The 17,957-nt window shown below is 29.7% G+C and overlaps 1 protein-coding gene across 1 annotated transcript; it reads left to right on the forward strand.

Annotated features, from left to right (window-relative positions):
- The first annotated feature begins 13,170 nt into the window (after window positions 1-13,170).
- LOC139895995 (vacuolar protein sorting-associated protein 60.2-like) lies at window positions 13,171-15,818 on the forward strand. The gene is made up of 7 exons (XM_071878566.1): window positions 13,171-13,388; window positions 13,832-13,983; window positions 14,460-14,553; window positions 14,722-14,793; window positions 14,891-15,002; window positions 15,103-15,260; window positions 15,557-15,818. The coding sequence occupies exons 1-7, from the start codon at window positions 13,320-13,322 to the stop codon at window positions 15,608-15,610; spliced, it is 711 nt and encodes a 236-aa protein (XP_071734667.1). The 5' UTR covers window positions 13,171-13,319; the 3' UTR covers window positions 15,611-15,818.
- Window positions 15,819-17,957: the final 2,139 nt, after the last annotated feature.

Here is a 17,957-nt window from a genome sequence, read left to right on the forward strand (position 1 = left end):
TTTAATGATAATAATAATTGTTTGTATTATTTTCATAATAACAATAATAATAATAATTCTAATCATAATAATATTTATTTTAATATCAATAATACTAATAATAATACTACTAATCAAAATAATAATAACATCTATGATAATAATTATAACAATAATAATAATAATACCAATAATAATAATAATAATAATAATAATAATAATAATAATAATAATAATAATAATGATAATGGAATTGGAAATAAAAGTATATACCCTTTAAAACTTCCTCTAAAAAGAATTGCCCAAGACGGGACTCGAACTTGCGACCTCCCGCTCACTCCCATACATTCTGAACCATTCTTCCAATCTAGTTTTTCTGATTTGTTACACGTATAACATTATTTATTCCTATTTTCATGTTCTATCTTCTTCATCATCATCATCATCAAATCAAATCGACCAAAAAAAGTTTTAAACCTAAAATAATGAGTCAATTTATTTATACTCTTCCAAAATCATAACACAACAATATTAATGGTTATATTATTTGAAAAAAAAATATAAAAATAGCATTCTGCTGTTCATGAATGAAGAACAAAAAAAAATGATTTTGATTTTTGTAACATTTTAGATAAAGTTCACAACACAAATTGTGTTTCAACTCCTTCCTAAAAACTTTTTCCATCATCAATTAAACTCAAAACATAACACTGCACTCGAATTTAATCAAGAACAATTGTTTGACTTTTTAATTCAAAAACTTTGACTCCAAAATTCAAGATCAATTCGAGAAATTGATAAATGAAACTTTACAGATACCTTGACTAGAAGATTTCTAACACTTTGGCTTTAATAGATTTTGAGAATTGATTCGGTTTTTAAGTTCTTGATTTAAAGGTTTGTAACAGAGGTATCGCTAATATATAAAAAAAATCTCTTTTAATTCAATCATAGCAGCACAAGTATTATATATATTGAAGGAATTTGTTTGATACTGTAAATGAATTTGACATATAACAAACTACCGACAGAAACAAATTTGAAAATAGTTTGATAGCTATGGCTAACGATTTCGTACGGGTTCTTCATATTTATATAATTTGTATTCATATAATTGTATCTATATTTATATATATATCTGTATATACATTTATATATATATATATATATATGTATGTGTGTGTGTGTTTATATATCTGTTTATATAAATCTATATATATAATTCGTAATTTTGGAAATTATCAATTATAAATATATTAATACTATTAATAATACAAATAATGATATTACTAATAATAATAATATTATTGATAAAGGAATTAGTAATAATAAATGACAAATAATAATATGATAATATTAATTCTAATAAAAATGGTAGTTTTTAGTAATAATAAATAAATAATCATAACAATACTTAAAATTATATCTTTAATCATTCTTATAATAATCTTTCTATTCATCATTTTAAATTTAATAATCATAACTTTTTAATTAAAATTATAACAGTAATAATAACATTAATATTAATAATACTGATATTGATATTAATATTAATAGTAATAATAAAAGTAATAATAGTATTACTATAATAACTATATTTTTAATTTGTAGTTACATCTAATATATTAATATTACATATTGTTAATTATGTAGGGTTTAACAATTAACTAATATATATATATATATATATATATATATATATATATATATATATATATATATATATGATAACAATTATTGAATTTTTAATGTTTGTACCTTTTAATATAACTATATATATATTATTATATAATACGTGTTTTCATATTAATTACACTATAACTATACATATAAATATGAACATATTAACCATGTTTTATATATATTTAAGTATTATATCTTTATTTAAGATATTATGTAATTTCATAATAACTATTATACATTTCGACATATAATATTTCAAATTATATTTCTAATTATTATATATATATACACATACACACACACACACACACATATCTGATTACATTTAATTATTCGTGAATCGTCGGAAATGGTCGAAGTTACATGAATGTATGAAACAGTTCAAAATATTTGAGACGCAACCTAACAGACTTTGCTTATCATGTCAAAATATTAAATCGTATCGGGAGTTTGGTTCAAAATTAGTCGAAATTTTCTGGGTCGTCACATAATAATAATAATAATAATAATAATAATAATAATAATAATAATAATAATAATAATATAATAATAATAATAATAATAATAATGATAATAATGAAAATAATAATAATAATAATAATAATTATTATTATTATTATTATTATTATTATTATTATAATGATAAGAATGATATATCATCATCATCATGTCAATCTACGGCATCATCATCATCAATCTACGGCATCATCATCATCATCAATCTAACATAATCATCATCATCACGACTCGTGATCATCATCACTCTCGTTGGCATCATCGATTATCATAACCATCGATCATCGTCATCATTTTATTTCGTGTTTCATTATCATCATCCTAACCATCATCATTGTAATATATGCATCATCATACATCATTATCATCTTCGTGATCATTATCATCATCATCATCACATCTATTCGTCACCATCATTCTCTTATTCGTTTCATAATCACCAATCTTTACCAACTTCCATCATCAACATCTTCGTTACGTTTCGCTAGTCACCATTGCTACTTCAACATCGTGATACCATTTGTTCATCGTCATCTTCATTGTTACAGTTACTGTAGCATCATCTTCGTTGCTTCATTTTGTAGTAAAACATAAACATTAATGGAGGTTGATCCAGCATCATGGTTGTTCTCGACGAGCTCTTTGACAGCGGAGTCAGGGCGTTGGATGACTTTACCGGCGACAACACAACCCAACAGTTTCGATGGTTGTTGGTTTGGTTAAACTGAAATAGAAAATAAAAGATGCAGTAGCAGCTGCAGTAGCTACAACAACAACGAAGAAAAAAATGGCGGTTTACGATTGTATCCAATGGTGGTGCTCCGGTTCTAGGTTGGCAAACGAAGAAAAATGGCGGTTTACCGAGAAATAATATGAGATAGAGAGGGAGGAGAGAGAGAGGAGATGATGGTGAGGGTGAACGTGAAGGTGGTCGATGATTGTGGTGGTCGTGGGTGGCTCACGATGAAGAGGGTGGCGGTTGAGGGTGGCAGTGGTGGTCATGGTAGTTTGAGTTGAGAAATGTGGTGGTGATCTTAACATATATATATGCATGTTATATGTATATATATAATATATACTCCGTAAATATTTAAGAAAGTGAGGAGAAAAAGAACAAAACCAAACAATAAACATGTTTTCATTATGCACAGTATAGCAGCCATTTAATTGGCATTTAGTTACCGACAGTTTTTAACACGGGTAGTATATCGTGCTCCGTTTCTAATTAGTTACAGGTAAAAGTATTCTAGATGTAACATCCGTGTTACATCCGTCCCACATCGGTTGGAGAGGGGAACGAAGCATGTCTTATAAGGGTGTGGAGACCTTTCCTAGCATGACGCGTTTTGGGACCACAAGCGCAGAAGATCTCATGAGAACTCTGCAGTTAAGCGTTCTCAGACGAAAGCACTACCAGGATGGGTGACCACCTGGGAAAGTGCTCGTCGTGTGTGGTTGCCAAGAAAAATTCGTGCTCCTACGGGCAAAGCGGACAATATCATGCTACGAGGAACGTTTACCTGGGATGTTTTAGATGGTATCAGAGCCAGGCTCCGGACCAAACGTGCACAGCGAGGACACTGTGTCCCATTAGGGGGAGGATTGTAACATCCGTGTTACATCCGTCCCACATTGGTTGGAGAGGGGAACGAAGCATGTCTTATAAGGGTGTGGAGACCTTTCCTAGCATGACGCGTTTTGGGACCACAAGCACAGCAGATCTCATGAGAACTCTGCAGTTAAGCGTGCTCAGGCGAGAGCACTACCAGAATGGGTGACCTCCCGGGAAAGTGCTCGTCGTGTGTGGTTGCCAAGAAAAATCCGTGCGCCTACGAGGAAAGCGAACAATATCATGCTACGGGGAACGTTTACCTGGGATGTTTCACTAGAAAAATCCCATATTTTTAATTTAAATACATTTATTTATTCTGGTCTTTAACTGTATAAAATCTGATCAAAAAGGTTCGTCCATTATTTGTTTTCAGTTTCAAGTAATATATACGGAGTATTAAAACTCACCATAAGGTATTAGATATATTTTTGACAAACCTATAATTGATTTAACATATTTACACACCAACGTTTATTTTTATATTCTCATAAGTTCGTATTTAAATTTGTTTAATCACAATCGAATGTCAAACGAGCGTTACTATCATTTAGTAAATAATTTGAAACCATATAAAGTATATTGAATATATATATATATATATATATATATATATATTCATTTTAATAATAAATTTTATTATAACTTATATTATTTTACATATTTATTTCTAACAATTAAATCTTATTTCAAAATTTTGTATATATTTATATTTATTTTTATATACTTATATATATATATATATATATCTATTTATATCAGTTGTTCATGAATCGTCGAGAATGGTCGAAGGTTAAATGAATTTATAAAAATAGTTCAAAAATTTTTGATACTCAGGATAACAGGCTTTGTTTATTAAGTCAAAAATATTAAATCGTATTGAGAGTTGACTTAAAACAAGTCAAAATTTTTCGGGTCGTCACAGTACCTACCCGTTAAAGAAATTTCGTCCTGAAATTTGACAGATGTCGTCATGGTTGACAACAAGGATGTTTTCATGACGAATACGAGTTGAAAAATAGAGTTTTATCACCATTGAGTAATATGGATAAAACAATTCGATTACGTGAAGAGTATGAGTGAAGCTATCGTAAAAGAATGAAATGAGGAAAATAAAGATTCATCTTAACTTTTGACGTACTCACGGTTGATTTTTGGAATTTAAGGGATTTAAAGGAAATCTTCGGATTCTATATAAGATTTGATTCTTCGGTAATTGAAGAAATTATGGTTCTCTTTAATTAAATGCGGTAATATGCCTCGATTGCTATGTCTGATATTTCACTATAAATTTACCTCTTCCGTTCTATTATTTTCACCACTCCTATACTTTTCTTCCTCGATTCTTATTCCAAAGATTGTGAAAATGCTCAATCAAATTCTAATCCTTGATATTTTCCTGACTATCGCATCTGTTATTCTTCTTTTTCATCTACCACCGGAGGAATCTATGTACTTCTATTATGCTCTTGGAGTTATAGTGTTTCTAATTCTCCCATGTCTTTATCTTGCTATACGTATTGATATACACGGTTTGTAATTTATATGTTGTTGTCGTACTTATATTTTCCCTTATATTTTGGAGCTCCATGCTTTTCTTTTTCTTCCTGACTTTAAGTTAAGTGATTAAGACGTCTTAGATTTGTAGGTATGAAGTTCGAATGAACATACCTAATGTTCTAAGCAAGAAAGAAATTATAATAGCACGATTAAATTAGCAAACTGCTGGAATTACAGAAAAGATAGAACTATCAAGAAAATATTTTCTTGATATGTTTAGAGGTTAAGTAGAATAAAGAGTTATGTAACATGGCACATGATGGGGGTATGGTCTGTGAATCATTACCATCATTACGTTCCATTAGAAATTCATCATGACTTACTGTAATATAACCACGTTGGCCAGACATCATTATATTATACTAACTCATGCTTTCCATTCCCAACATTACTCCAAAAACATTCATAATTTAAGCTCGAATGTTATAGAAGTTTAGAAACTAAAACAGTTTTCTTTATGATGTAACACAGATAGCACGAAGAGATGAATAATTTCGGGCAAGAATAGTTATGAAGATATCTTCAGAAATATTGAGGATATTTATACTGAAAGATACGATGATATCTTAGAATTTTTAAAATATCTAAAATCAAAGGATGATGAATAAAGTTTTTCCGCAATGGTTTAAAATAAGTAAGGAGCAAGGTATTCGCTAAAGATTTCATCAGATACTGAATCATCTGGATTCTTTAAGTACAAGTTTAGTCCTTGTGACTTGTCCACAGCCTCCTTCATAGTTTGCTCAATCCGTTTTTCAGTACCAAATTCTCTCTTTTTCTGATCTCTTCAAACACGCTATTCTTTATAATCAAGCTTTTGGTTATTAAGACCATCTACAGCTTTTGCTGCTTCATCAGCATTCTCAACGTTAACATGTCTGAATCATCGGTTACCAATCCGAGGTGTTTTCCAGAATTTTGAAGGGTTTGAATGCAGATTGTAATCGTCAATATACATATGATGTTTAAGATGAAATCATCATGAATCTTGAATGATATGAATATTTTTCTGGGTTTTATGAATAAAAGTGATGTTCTGGTATAGTTTGAATTCAAAGTATGATTTCGAAAAGTGTAGGAATCTAAGAGAGATGTCACCTGTTAATTCTTGACTTGGATTATGATCTGTCAAAATCAGAATATGTAATTGAATTTGTATGAAAATGGTTGTTCTTTGGTGAACGGATACATATATCTGTGGATGTAAGTAGTATAGTTAATGACTGTTGAATCAGAATTGAAGAATGTACAGTGTAACGTATTAATGTGAAATCTATATATTCCTCGGGTATTACGTACCCATTAAAATATTCTCACAATTAATAGTTTGTACAAAATAATTTTTTTATTACAATTATTATGAAAATATACGTACATATATATTTTCATCAGATGTAATTATGGATTTAATGAATTAATATAATATTAATCTCATCTGATTTATGGTTAGGACTAGAATAAATAATCTCTAAAACTTTTAGAAATTACATATTCTCCGTAGAATATTTCTCCAATGAAGTTATGTATCAATACTTCATCGTTTATTGTTGTTGGTACTCCTTGGTGTTTATGGGGTATGATATTGATATAGAACGATATGTAGAACGAAGATAAATGGTGTAGAACGGTATGTAGAACGATGGTTATGCTCGAGGCACATATTATGATGTTGAGACTTGTGATGCGGATGTTGTTATTGGTGGTACTGGTGTTGTTGGTGCTGATGCTGGTGGTGCTGTTGGTGTTTGTAAATTTTGCACCATATTTTCCAAAGTCACTACTCGAACACGAAGCTCGTTGACTTCTTCCATTACTCCGGGATGATTGGCGGTTAGAACAAGGGGATGAATAAAATTTAGAATTTTAGATATTATATAATCGTGGCGAGATATCATGAAAATGAGGGTGAAAATGGTGTTTTGGACTGGTTCGCCGGTAAGTGCTTCAGGTTCTTCGTCAAGATGGCAATTTGGTTGGTGGAAAGGATCACCTTCTTCTCGTTGCCATTGATTAAGTCAACTACGAACCCATCCACAATTCATCCAGAATTGATGATAACTAATTGGTTGATCCATTCCGGTTACACTGCTTTCGGAGCTCAAATGGATATCCATATCGGAATAGCTGTCAGAATCTGAGGAACTCAAACTAATTGTGGGATCCATCTTGTACAATCAGGGAAATAATTTTTGATACGAAATAGATTATAGGACTTAGATTGGTATTCTTCAATACATAATTTACATATATATATAATACCAAAATCCCATAAATTACGGAGGAATTTTCGGAAGATGTCAGACAAAGTTTATTGTAATAGATATGCTTAGATATGAATTTGTCTACACCTTATCTATGCAATAAATGCAATAAGATGTGTGTAGGCCAAGAATGATAAGCAAGTAATTTTCGACAAGAAATGATAAGCAAAACTTTTAACATGCAGACACGGTCAAAGTCTAGACTCACTAATGCATCCTAACAATATCCGGTTAGACACACTAATGCAAATTCTGGTTCGCTAAGACCAATGCTCTGATACCAACTGTCGTGACCCGTCTAAATCCATATAGGCGAATACATCAACATCTGGTCCCATTGCGATGTACTGACCTCTATATGATACGTTTTACAAACATTGGATTCTTTTAAAAGACACCTCGTATATAAATCCAAGGTTTTTGACAACTGATGACTTCTACATATAGACAATCATTATAAATAACATTCTACAACATAACAACTGTGATGATTTCCAAATATGATATTCGATGATGATTTTGAATGCAACGTCTTTTGAAATATGTCATGAATGACTCCATGTAATATCTTTAAAATGAGCAAATGCACAGCGAAAGATTTATTTAATACCTGAGAATAAACATGCTTAAAAGTGTCAACCAAAAGATTGGTGAGTTCGTAGGTTTGTCATAAACAATGATTTCAATAATTTTTAATAGACCACAAGATTTCATATTTATAAACATCATACAGGAACTCACATCTGTATAAAAATCATTCATACTATTGAATACCTGGTAACCGACATTAACAAAATGCATATAGAATATCCCCAAAGGTACAGAATTTTTCATCTGTATATACAAGTATCATATGTATAAAAATCGAAGTATTAAAGCAGTTCAAATTCTTTAACTGGGGCGTGTCAAAGCCCATAGATCTATCTTTAGGATTCGCGGTAATAAGTGGCCAGTTCACTAATTCTTAAGTTACCAGACTAAAACAGGGATATCCAGTATAATAATTCAGTCGTAGAATGTTTTTAAGTACTTGTGTCTATTTCGACAAATATTTATAAAAGTACCGCATGTATTTTCAGCTCAAAAATACATATTGCGAAAGCAATTAAAAAGGAAACAAATGAAACTCACGATACGATATTTTGCAGAAAAATATGCATACGACGGCACTGAACAAGTGCAGGGTTGACCTCGGATTCACGAATCTATACCAGTTATATATATTAAGACATATAATAAAAATTAAACAAATTTATATATTATTATATTTATAATAGTCTTATATTAATTTCTAGTATATACTTTATTTATATGTATTCGTAATTTATATGCTGTATTAATAAATAACTTAAATATATTTATTTTCAATATTTGAAATAATTAATTAATATATATTATTAATATTAATTTAAAAAGGTAAATCATTAATGTTAATATATTAAATTCTTATTAAAATATTTTAATGATAGTAATAATAATCATAAAAATAATGATAATAGTATTAATATTAATAATTTTAATAATAATTATAGTGATAATAATGTTAATGATAATAATATTAATATTAATGATAATAATTATAAAAATCATAATAATTATAATAATTCTAATAATAATGTTAATAATAATAATAATAATAATAATAATAATAATAATAATGATAATAATAATAATAATAATAATAATAATAATAATAATAATAATAATAATAATAATAATAATAATAATAATAATAATAATGATTTTAATAATAATGATAATAATAATAATAATAATAACAATAATAATAATAATAATGATAATTTTAATAATAATGATAATTTTAATAATAATGATAATTTTAATAAAAATGATAATTTTAATAATAATTTTAATTTTAATGATGATGATAATAATAATAATAATAATAATAATAATAATAATAATAATAATAATAATAATAATAATGATGTTAATTTTGATAATAATAATAATAATAATGATGATAGTGATGATAATAATAATTATAAAAATAATAATAATAATGATAGTACTACTAATAGTAATAATAATAATAATAATAATAATAACAATAATGATAATAATAATAATAATAATAATAATAATAATAATAATAATAATAATAATAATAATAATAATAATAATTATTATTATTATTATTATTATTATTATTATTATTATTATTATTATTATTATTATTATTATTATTATTATTATTATTATGATAAGAATGATATACCATCATCATCATGTCAATCTACGGCATCATCATCATCATCAATCTAACATAATCATCATCATCACGACCTCGTGATCATCATCACTCTCGTTTGCATCATTGATTATCATAACCATCGATCATCATCATCATTTTATTTCGTGTTTCATTATCATCATCCTAACCATCATCATCATCATCATTGTAATATACGCATCATCATACATCATTATCATCTTCATGATCATTATCATTATCATCATCACATCTATTCATCACCATCATTCTCTTATTCGTTTCATAATCACCAATCTTTACCAACTTCCATCATCAACATCTTCGTTACGTTTCGCGAGTCACAATCGCTACTTCAACATCGTGACAGCATCTGTTCATCGTCATCTTCATTGTTACAGTTACTGTAGCATCATCTTGGTTGCTTCATTTTGTAGTAAAACAGAAACATTAATGGATGTTGATCCAGCATCAGGGTTGTTCTCGACGAGCTCTTTGACAGCGGAGTCAGGGCGTTGGATGACTTTATCGGCGGCAACACAACCCAACAGTTTCGATGGTTGTTAGTTTGGTTAAACTGAAACAGAAAATAAAAGACACAGTAGCTACATCAACAACGAAGAAAAAAAATGGCGGTTTACGATTGTATCCAATGGTGGTGCTCCGGTTCTGGGTTGGCAAACGAAGAAAAATGGCGGTTTATTGAGCAAGAATAGGATAGAGAAAGAGGAGATGACGGTGAGGGTGAAGGTGGTCGATGATTGTGGTGGTCGTGGGTGGCTCACGATGGAGAGGGTGGCGGTTGAGGGTGGAGGTGGTGGTCGTGGTAGTTTGAGTTGAGAAATGTGGTGGTGATCTTAACACACATACACACACACACACACACAAACACACACACACACACACACACACACACACACACACATATATATATATATGTATACACATGTTATATGTATATATATAATATATACTCCGTAAATATTTAAGATAGTGAGGAGAAAAAGAACAAAACCAAACTAGTAAACATGTTTCCATTATGCACAGTATAACAGCCATTTAATTGGCATTTAGTTACCGACAATTTTTAACACGGATAGTATATCGTGCTCCGTTGCTAATCAGTTACGGCTAAAAGTATTCAGAAAAATCTCATATTTTTAATTTAAATACGTTTATTTATTCTGGTCTTTAACCGTATAAAACCTGATCAAAAAGGTTCGTCCATTATTTGTTTTCAGTTCCAAGTAATATATACGGAATATTAAAACTGGCCATAAGGTATTAGATATATTTTTGACAAACCTATAATTGATGTAACCTATTTACACACCAACGATTATTTTTATATTCTCATAAGTTCGTATTTAAATTTGTTTAATCACAATCGAATGTCAAACGAGTGTTACTATCGTTTACTAAATAATTTGAAACCATATATATATATATATATATATATATATATATATATATATATATATATATATATATATATATATATATATATATATATATATTCAATATACTTTATATATATAGATTTATTTTAATAATAAATTTTATTATATCTTATATTATTTTACATATTTATTTCTAACAATTAAATCTTATTTCAAAATTTTGTATATATTTATATTTATTTTTATATACTTATATATATCTGTTTATATCAGTTGTTCGTGAATCGTCGAGAATGGTCGAAGGTTAAATGAATTTATGAAAATAGTTCAAAATTTTTTGATACTCAAGATAACAGGTTTTGCTTATCGTGTCGAAAATATTAAATCATATTAAGAGTTGACTTAAAATAAGTCGGAATTTTCCAGGTCGTCACACTAGAAGTAGCGTATTTTTCTAGAGCTTATGATTTTCATAAGCTCTACTTTTTATGTCTATCAAACAAAGCTTATTACTTGGAGCTTATTAAAATCAAAAGTTTAAGCTCTCATAAGCTCTTGCGCCAAACACACCCTAAAAATATAAATACTAAATTTTAGAGCAAACTTCATTATTATTATATTATTATTCAAATATGAGTTCTCTCACGGGATTAATTACGTTACATATGTATACGAAATACATGTCTCAATAAAATGTTGTAATGTAGCTTTTATGACAAGATAATTAATAATTGTGATGAAAATTTGAAGAAAGTGGTGGGAGAATAAATGTAGTTCATTTATTCTTACCAAGTTAAGTATATCAATATGTTTGTAAAACCAACGACAAGTTTCTTAGTCGAAATCTATGGTTCAACGGGTCATTAAATTAAATGACTATAGCATTTACATTCACTTAATACCTAAAACATATTATTAAACTATTTCGTTTAAACAAACCAGGTAATTTCACACATCATTTCACTAGTAATTAAATACATGTTAAGTTTTATATTAACGTGGTATATGATTATATGAAGTTATTATTAGACAAAATTACGCTATTGGGTCTAGTGTTTGGTGCATATTGCACATATAGGCCTTGGGTTTGTTACGTATTTTGTACATATACTTGACGGACGTTACTCAAGCTCCGCTAAATATGATCATGTGACTTGCACACGAGGGTATTAATTTGTAAAGTAAGTTAGCTTTTAAAATTGTTATTCTAGAAAAATTATTTGAATATGAATTTGTGAACTAGGAATGGTAAAGAGGGGATTTTATGAGCATGAGGAATTGAATGTTTAAGACGGGATATAAAATTGTATGATATATACGGAGTAAAAGATTTTATGAATGATGACTGAGATAAACCATGATTAAAGTTTTCTAAAAACATAATTCATCCAACCAATCACTTTTGTAGGACAACAAAAGAGATGAAACGTGAGTATCTATAGATTTTTTTAAGAAGTGATTTAAATCAGTCTTAGGGTTTTTAGAGATTTTGGTAAGTCTAGCACTAATTACAAGAATGCCTATGAATCTGTTTGATACAAGAATCATATTCAAATTTAAGATAAGACAATACTCAATGTTTTTTTTTTTTCTTCAATTAATGACTATAACAAGAAGTAAGGACAGGAATTGTCAACAATTTAGTTGTTTTTGAAGTAAAAAAAGAAGAGAACATAGCGTTAGTCAATAAAAGCTAAACTCATAAATCTTGAATTGAAAATTTTATTTGGAAAGTCATTTTGCGATGGAAATGTGAAGTACGTAAAGTTTAGGGACTATATTTGTACACCGCATTGTTGATAAAATCAGACCAAAAATGTCAACGAAATAACAAATGTGAAGTACGTAAAGTTTAGGGACTATATTTGTACATTCATTACGAATAATCAGAGGGTTCACCATATGAAAGTCCAAATCCACCTAAGAGGACAACCATTACCTTCATCGAAATTACTCGCTAATCACCGCACAAAATCAAAACGCAAGAACACCATCCCGTTGACGGTTGACTTTTATCGAATTAGGGTTTCAAAAACCACTAAAATCACCAATAAAATTTAATTAAAGTAAAAACAGCGATGAGGAGAGTATTCGGTGCTAAGAAAGACAAAGAACCACCGCCTTCACTTAATGACGCATCTGATCGGGTATTTATATTTTATATCGATTCTGTTTTTCGTATAATGTGTATTGATTTTCACCACTTATTATTATATCTATGATATCTATGATTGTGATTAGTACTTGTGTTCGGTATTCATTCGATATCATCAGTGTAGGAATTGAATTGAGTTATCTTACGAATTAAGACTTCAATTAGGATCTTAAGATGTTTGTAGATTTAGGGATCGTGAACTACATATCTCGTTTGTGTATGTATATTGCTGTATTATATAGATTTCGGTTTAAGCCAATACATATGCATTTTTTATCTATGTAATGTTAGTGTGTGGTAGCCTATCGTCTAGCCATGAGGCAATCAGACAGTTTTCTATCATATCTGTAGTGTTGATACTTGATGTAACTATTGCCGAATTATGGAATTGGATGCCTGCAGCCTGCTTAATCTTATATTATGTTATACTCGTAGATCAATAAGAGAGGTGAAACAGTGGATGAAAAGATTAAACGCCTTGATGGTGAACTTGCGCGATATAAAGAGCAGATCAAGAAAACAAGACCTGGTCCTGCTCAAGAAGCTGTGAAGGCTCGAGCAATGAGAGTTCTCAAGCAAAAAAGAATGTAGGCTACTGTATACTTTAACTGCTTGATTTGTATATGCAAATAGCTGTACATGCTTGATATTGTTTTGCAATTGACAAATGCTTTTTGTACGTTAAGAGTAGGAACATATTAGTTGTAGACTTGTAGGATAAGTTGGGCAATCAGTAATGTGTAATGAGAAAAATAATTAGGAAAAGTACATTTTTTTTGGACATCTAATAGTTATGAATTGAGAATTATATTATGATAATGAAGGTATTGGGATATGCCTTCAAGGCTTCGATGGGAATAACAAAATACAATTATGCCATAGAATTGGTAAAGCTGTAGCTTATGAAGCCTCATATTATATCATTTTTTTTATTGACAGGAAAAAGTCTTTAATTTTTTCAGTGAGGAAGAAATTACATTTAAATTGTTAAAGAATTTCATAGTTAAAACATGTACATCCTTCTGGCTTGATTGCACTGCAACTTTTGTATAATTTCTGGCAGGTACGAAGGACAACGTGACATGCTTTACAATCAAACGTTTAACTTAGATCAAGTTGCATTTGCTTCAGAGGGAATTAAAGATGCTCAGCAAACAGTACGTTTTGCAATTTTAAGTGTTTATGTTTCTGGTTTTGGATATTATCTGTAAATTGTGCTCTGCCTTATAGATTTGTGAATGATAGGCAATCTTCTTAAAGTATTTTATGCTATGAATACTTGATGACTTGTTTTCCTTTTCACTCATGAATTTTGTATCTTCCAGATGTCAGCTTTGAAATCAGCAAACAAAGAGTTAAAAGGAATGATGAAGACCGTTAAGATTCAAGACATTGATGTTAGTATATCATTTATGGTTTATCATGTATTTTATTTCTCCCATATGACTTTCTATAAAACTGAATGTGGACCATTTTGAATCTATTTCTATGTAGAATTTGCAAGATGAAATGATGGACATGATGGATATTAGCAATGAAATACAAGAATCTCTTGGTAGAAGTTACAGTGTGCCAGATGACATTGATGAAGATGATCTCATGGGTGGTATGCACACATTTTGTTTTCCATTTTAAATATCAACTTTCTTTTTTTTTGGCTTATTATGTATCGTTGGTTTTCATGATTCAATACTTTGTTGATGCAGAACTTGATGCTCTGGAGGCCGACATGGGGCAGGAAACTGAAGGTGAAGGGGTGCCTTCATATCTTCAACCTGATAACGAGTCTGATCTGAATGAAGAACTTAACCTTCCATCAGCTCCTAGTGGGCATGCAGTGCCATCTGGCAGAGTTAATAATCAGGTGAATTTGAAATACGTGTTGTTCTTTCTTGAGTCATCATTCGCTAATGCTTGAAAATTGTAACCGTTTGATTTGTTAAATTTGTATCTTCCACCATCAGCCAAATGCCTTTAGCATGCCTCTATATGAGAGTCTATGAGGTGGCAATTTTAATCTGTTTACCAGTCAAATGGTAAATAAAAGCTAGCTTAAAAGGAAGGTGGCAGGAAATTGTCCAAAGTATAATTATTAATGCATGAAATTTCCCCAAGTATTCTTTTAAGCCTAACATCATTTGATTTATGTTTGCTTTACAGGCTGTGGATGAGTATGGTTTTCCTGCTGTCCCTCATGCGTCACTTCGTAATTAAGTGGGACCTAGTGGTTTATAGTTCGTTGATTCTTCATGACATGACTGCTACTATCCTTTTATCTCTGTAAACAATAGTGTGCATAATCTTAACATGATTACATTTATCTTGCTGTCATTTAGGATACAATAAAGTGTGATTACCCATGTATTCATCTCTTTTTGTTACTGTCACAAAAGGGCCGCCAGTGCATGCCATATGAACATCATCATTGCTTTTGCGAATGCACAATGAGTTCACAAAAGCCGGGTCTGAGTCTCTATCAAATAGACAACTCAATTCTGTAGGTTTTTCTGTATGCCCGAGAGACATATTAAATTAATGTGGCTAACATGTTATGATCCAAGTTGGGTCATACCCAATAACAAGCTTACCGACACCTTATTAGTATTTGATTTTAACGATTGGTTCATTGATCAAATACGCGACACTTGAACTTTAAGAAAAATGGTTTTCTTAAATATTACTTGATGTGTATATATATATAAATTATGGAATAATTTATATAATATGGATTTAATTATTTATAGGTTAAATAATTAATTAATTTATATTACATTTTATATAAATTGGTTTTATATAATGTAATGTGTATATAAATTAAAGATGGAAGTTTTATAAATTAGTTTTATAAAAATTTAACTTTTATAAAACTTATTTAAAAACTAACTAGTAAGTGGCATTGGAGCATGCACTTTGACTAGCCATGTGTATGGTTTCTTCAAGTATCATGGGCATAAGTACCAAGGAATGTGGGAGACTAAAAACACATGCTATACACATCAAAATACTAGAAAAAAAAACTTGCAAAAATCTGCTCCCTTTGAGCTGAAACTGCCGTGGGGTTTTGAGCAACAAAGAGGGTTCATTTCATTTTTTTTGCAAGCTAATTCAAGTGTTAATTAAATCCTAACCAAAGTACAAGGTGTTGGTGTCAAGCTTGGGGTATAGCTACTTGAGGTTTCATTGTTTTGGAGCTCCATTCATCATCATCTTCATCATCATCTAACAACAAGCTAGGAGAAGGTATAATCTCTTTACTTGCTTGTAGTTTGTAAGCATATTTCATAACTTGATCCTAATTGGGTTTTAACTTTAATTGGTTAAAGGTTTACAAGTTCCAAATGTTAATACTTACATGCTTCCGCTTTAATTTGTTTCTTAAAATGTTCTAAGTATTATGCAACTTGTTAAAACCCAACAATGGTATCTAGAGCCGAAGTTGTTGAAATATGCTTCGAGATGATTTATTAAACCCACTATATTTTGCATTTTATGAACATGCATGCAAGTAAAATGCAAAAACTTTGGGTTTGGGTGGGATTAATTTTTTGGCCGAATTTGTATGGACCCAAAATGGGTTTTGGTTGCTCCATTTTGGTCATTTTGTTGTAGGTTGAAGTTCACAATCAAGCCTTGGCCTTTTGTTTGAATGGTTGCATGTTTGGTTGAATTAATTCATTCATTTGGTATGTAATATTAATTCATTCATGTGGTTGTAATATTCATGCAATTTGGTTTGTAATATTATTACTTTGGTTATGTAATTTATTTTATATTTGGTATGTAAAATAGATTAGGTTGTATTTTCATTTTTTAGAGAAAAATGTATTAGGATATATTTTTTGTAAAAATGAAGATGCAAGATGAAGAACACAAGAAGAAGCATTTGGATGCAAGATTAAGTGGGAGTTTTAAAATCTCCTACTTTGTGTTATTACCCTTACCCGGTGGCATTTTGTTTTCGGCTAAACAAAATGCTTACCAAAAATGGCTTGATTGTGAACATATTGTTTTGCATGCTTGGTTGTTATTGTATGATTGTGGATTGTATGTTTGTATGCTACAAGTTAATCACACATGTAAACAACAAACAAAACTAAAATTTAATTGGTTAAATTAGACGCTATTAACAACATGCAAAACGACAATTTAAATGGTTAAATTGAAATGGTAAAAGGACATTAATAAACGCTTATTAAGAACATGATAAGGATCATACATATAAAATGGTTTATATCAAGTAATTGGCTTAATTACAAAACATGAAAATGGATTTTCAAATAAACCATACACTAAATGCATGTTGGTGTATGGTGCAAAAGTTTTCTCAAACTAGAATTAATGAAAACTTAAAATCCCTTATTAACAAGGCAAACAAGTTAAACGCCATCCTATTGTGTGACACTTAAAAGTATTAGGGAACTCATGATGGGATAAAGGTCACCTAACCGTTATGAGCAAACTAATATGATTAAGGTAAATTTCGCATGCTTGTGGGATAAAGGTCACCTAACCACATGTATGTTAAATTTACAAGTCTATACAAGTAGGACGACTTGATCTG

This window comes from Rutidosis leptorrhynchoides, chromosome 3, assembly GCF_046630445.1.
Source record: "Rutidosis leptorrhynchoides isolate AG116_Rl617_1_P2 chromosome 3, CSIRO_AGI_Rlap_v1, whole genome shotgun sequence".
In the NCBI taxonomy this organism is placed as follows: domain Eukaryota; kingdom Viridiplantae; phylum Streptophyta; class Magnoliopsida; order Asterales; family Asteraceae; genus Rutidosis; species Rutidosis leptorrhynchoides.

Coding starts and splice junctions, on each gene's coding strand:
- LOC139895995 (XM_071878566.1), top strand. CDS start 13,320: ATGAGGAGAGTATTCGGTGCTAAGAAAGACAAAGAACCACCGCCTTCA. Junction 13,389..13,831: donor TTAATGACGCATCTGATCGG/GTATTTATATTT, acceptor TTATACTCGTAG/ATCAATAAGAGAGGTGAAAC. Junction 13,984..14,459: donor GTTCTCAAGCAAAAAAGAAT/GTAGGCTACTGT, acceptor AATTTCTGGCAG/GTACGAAGGACAACGTGACA.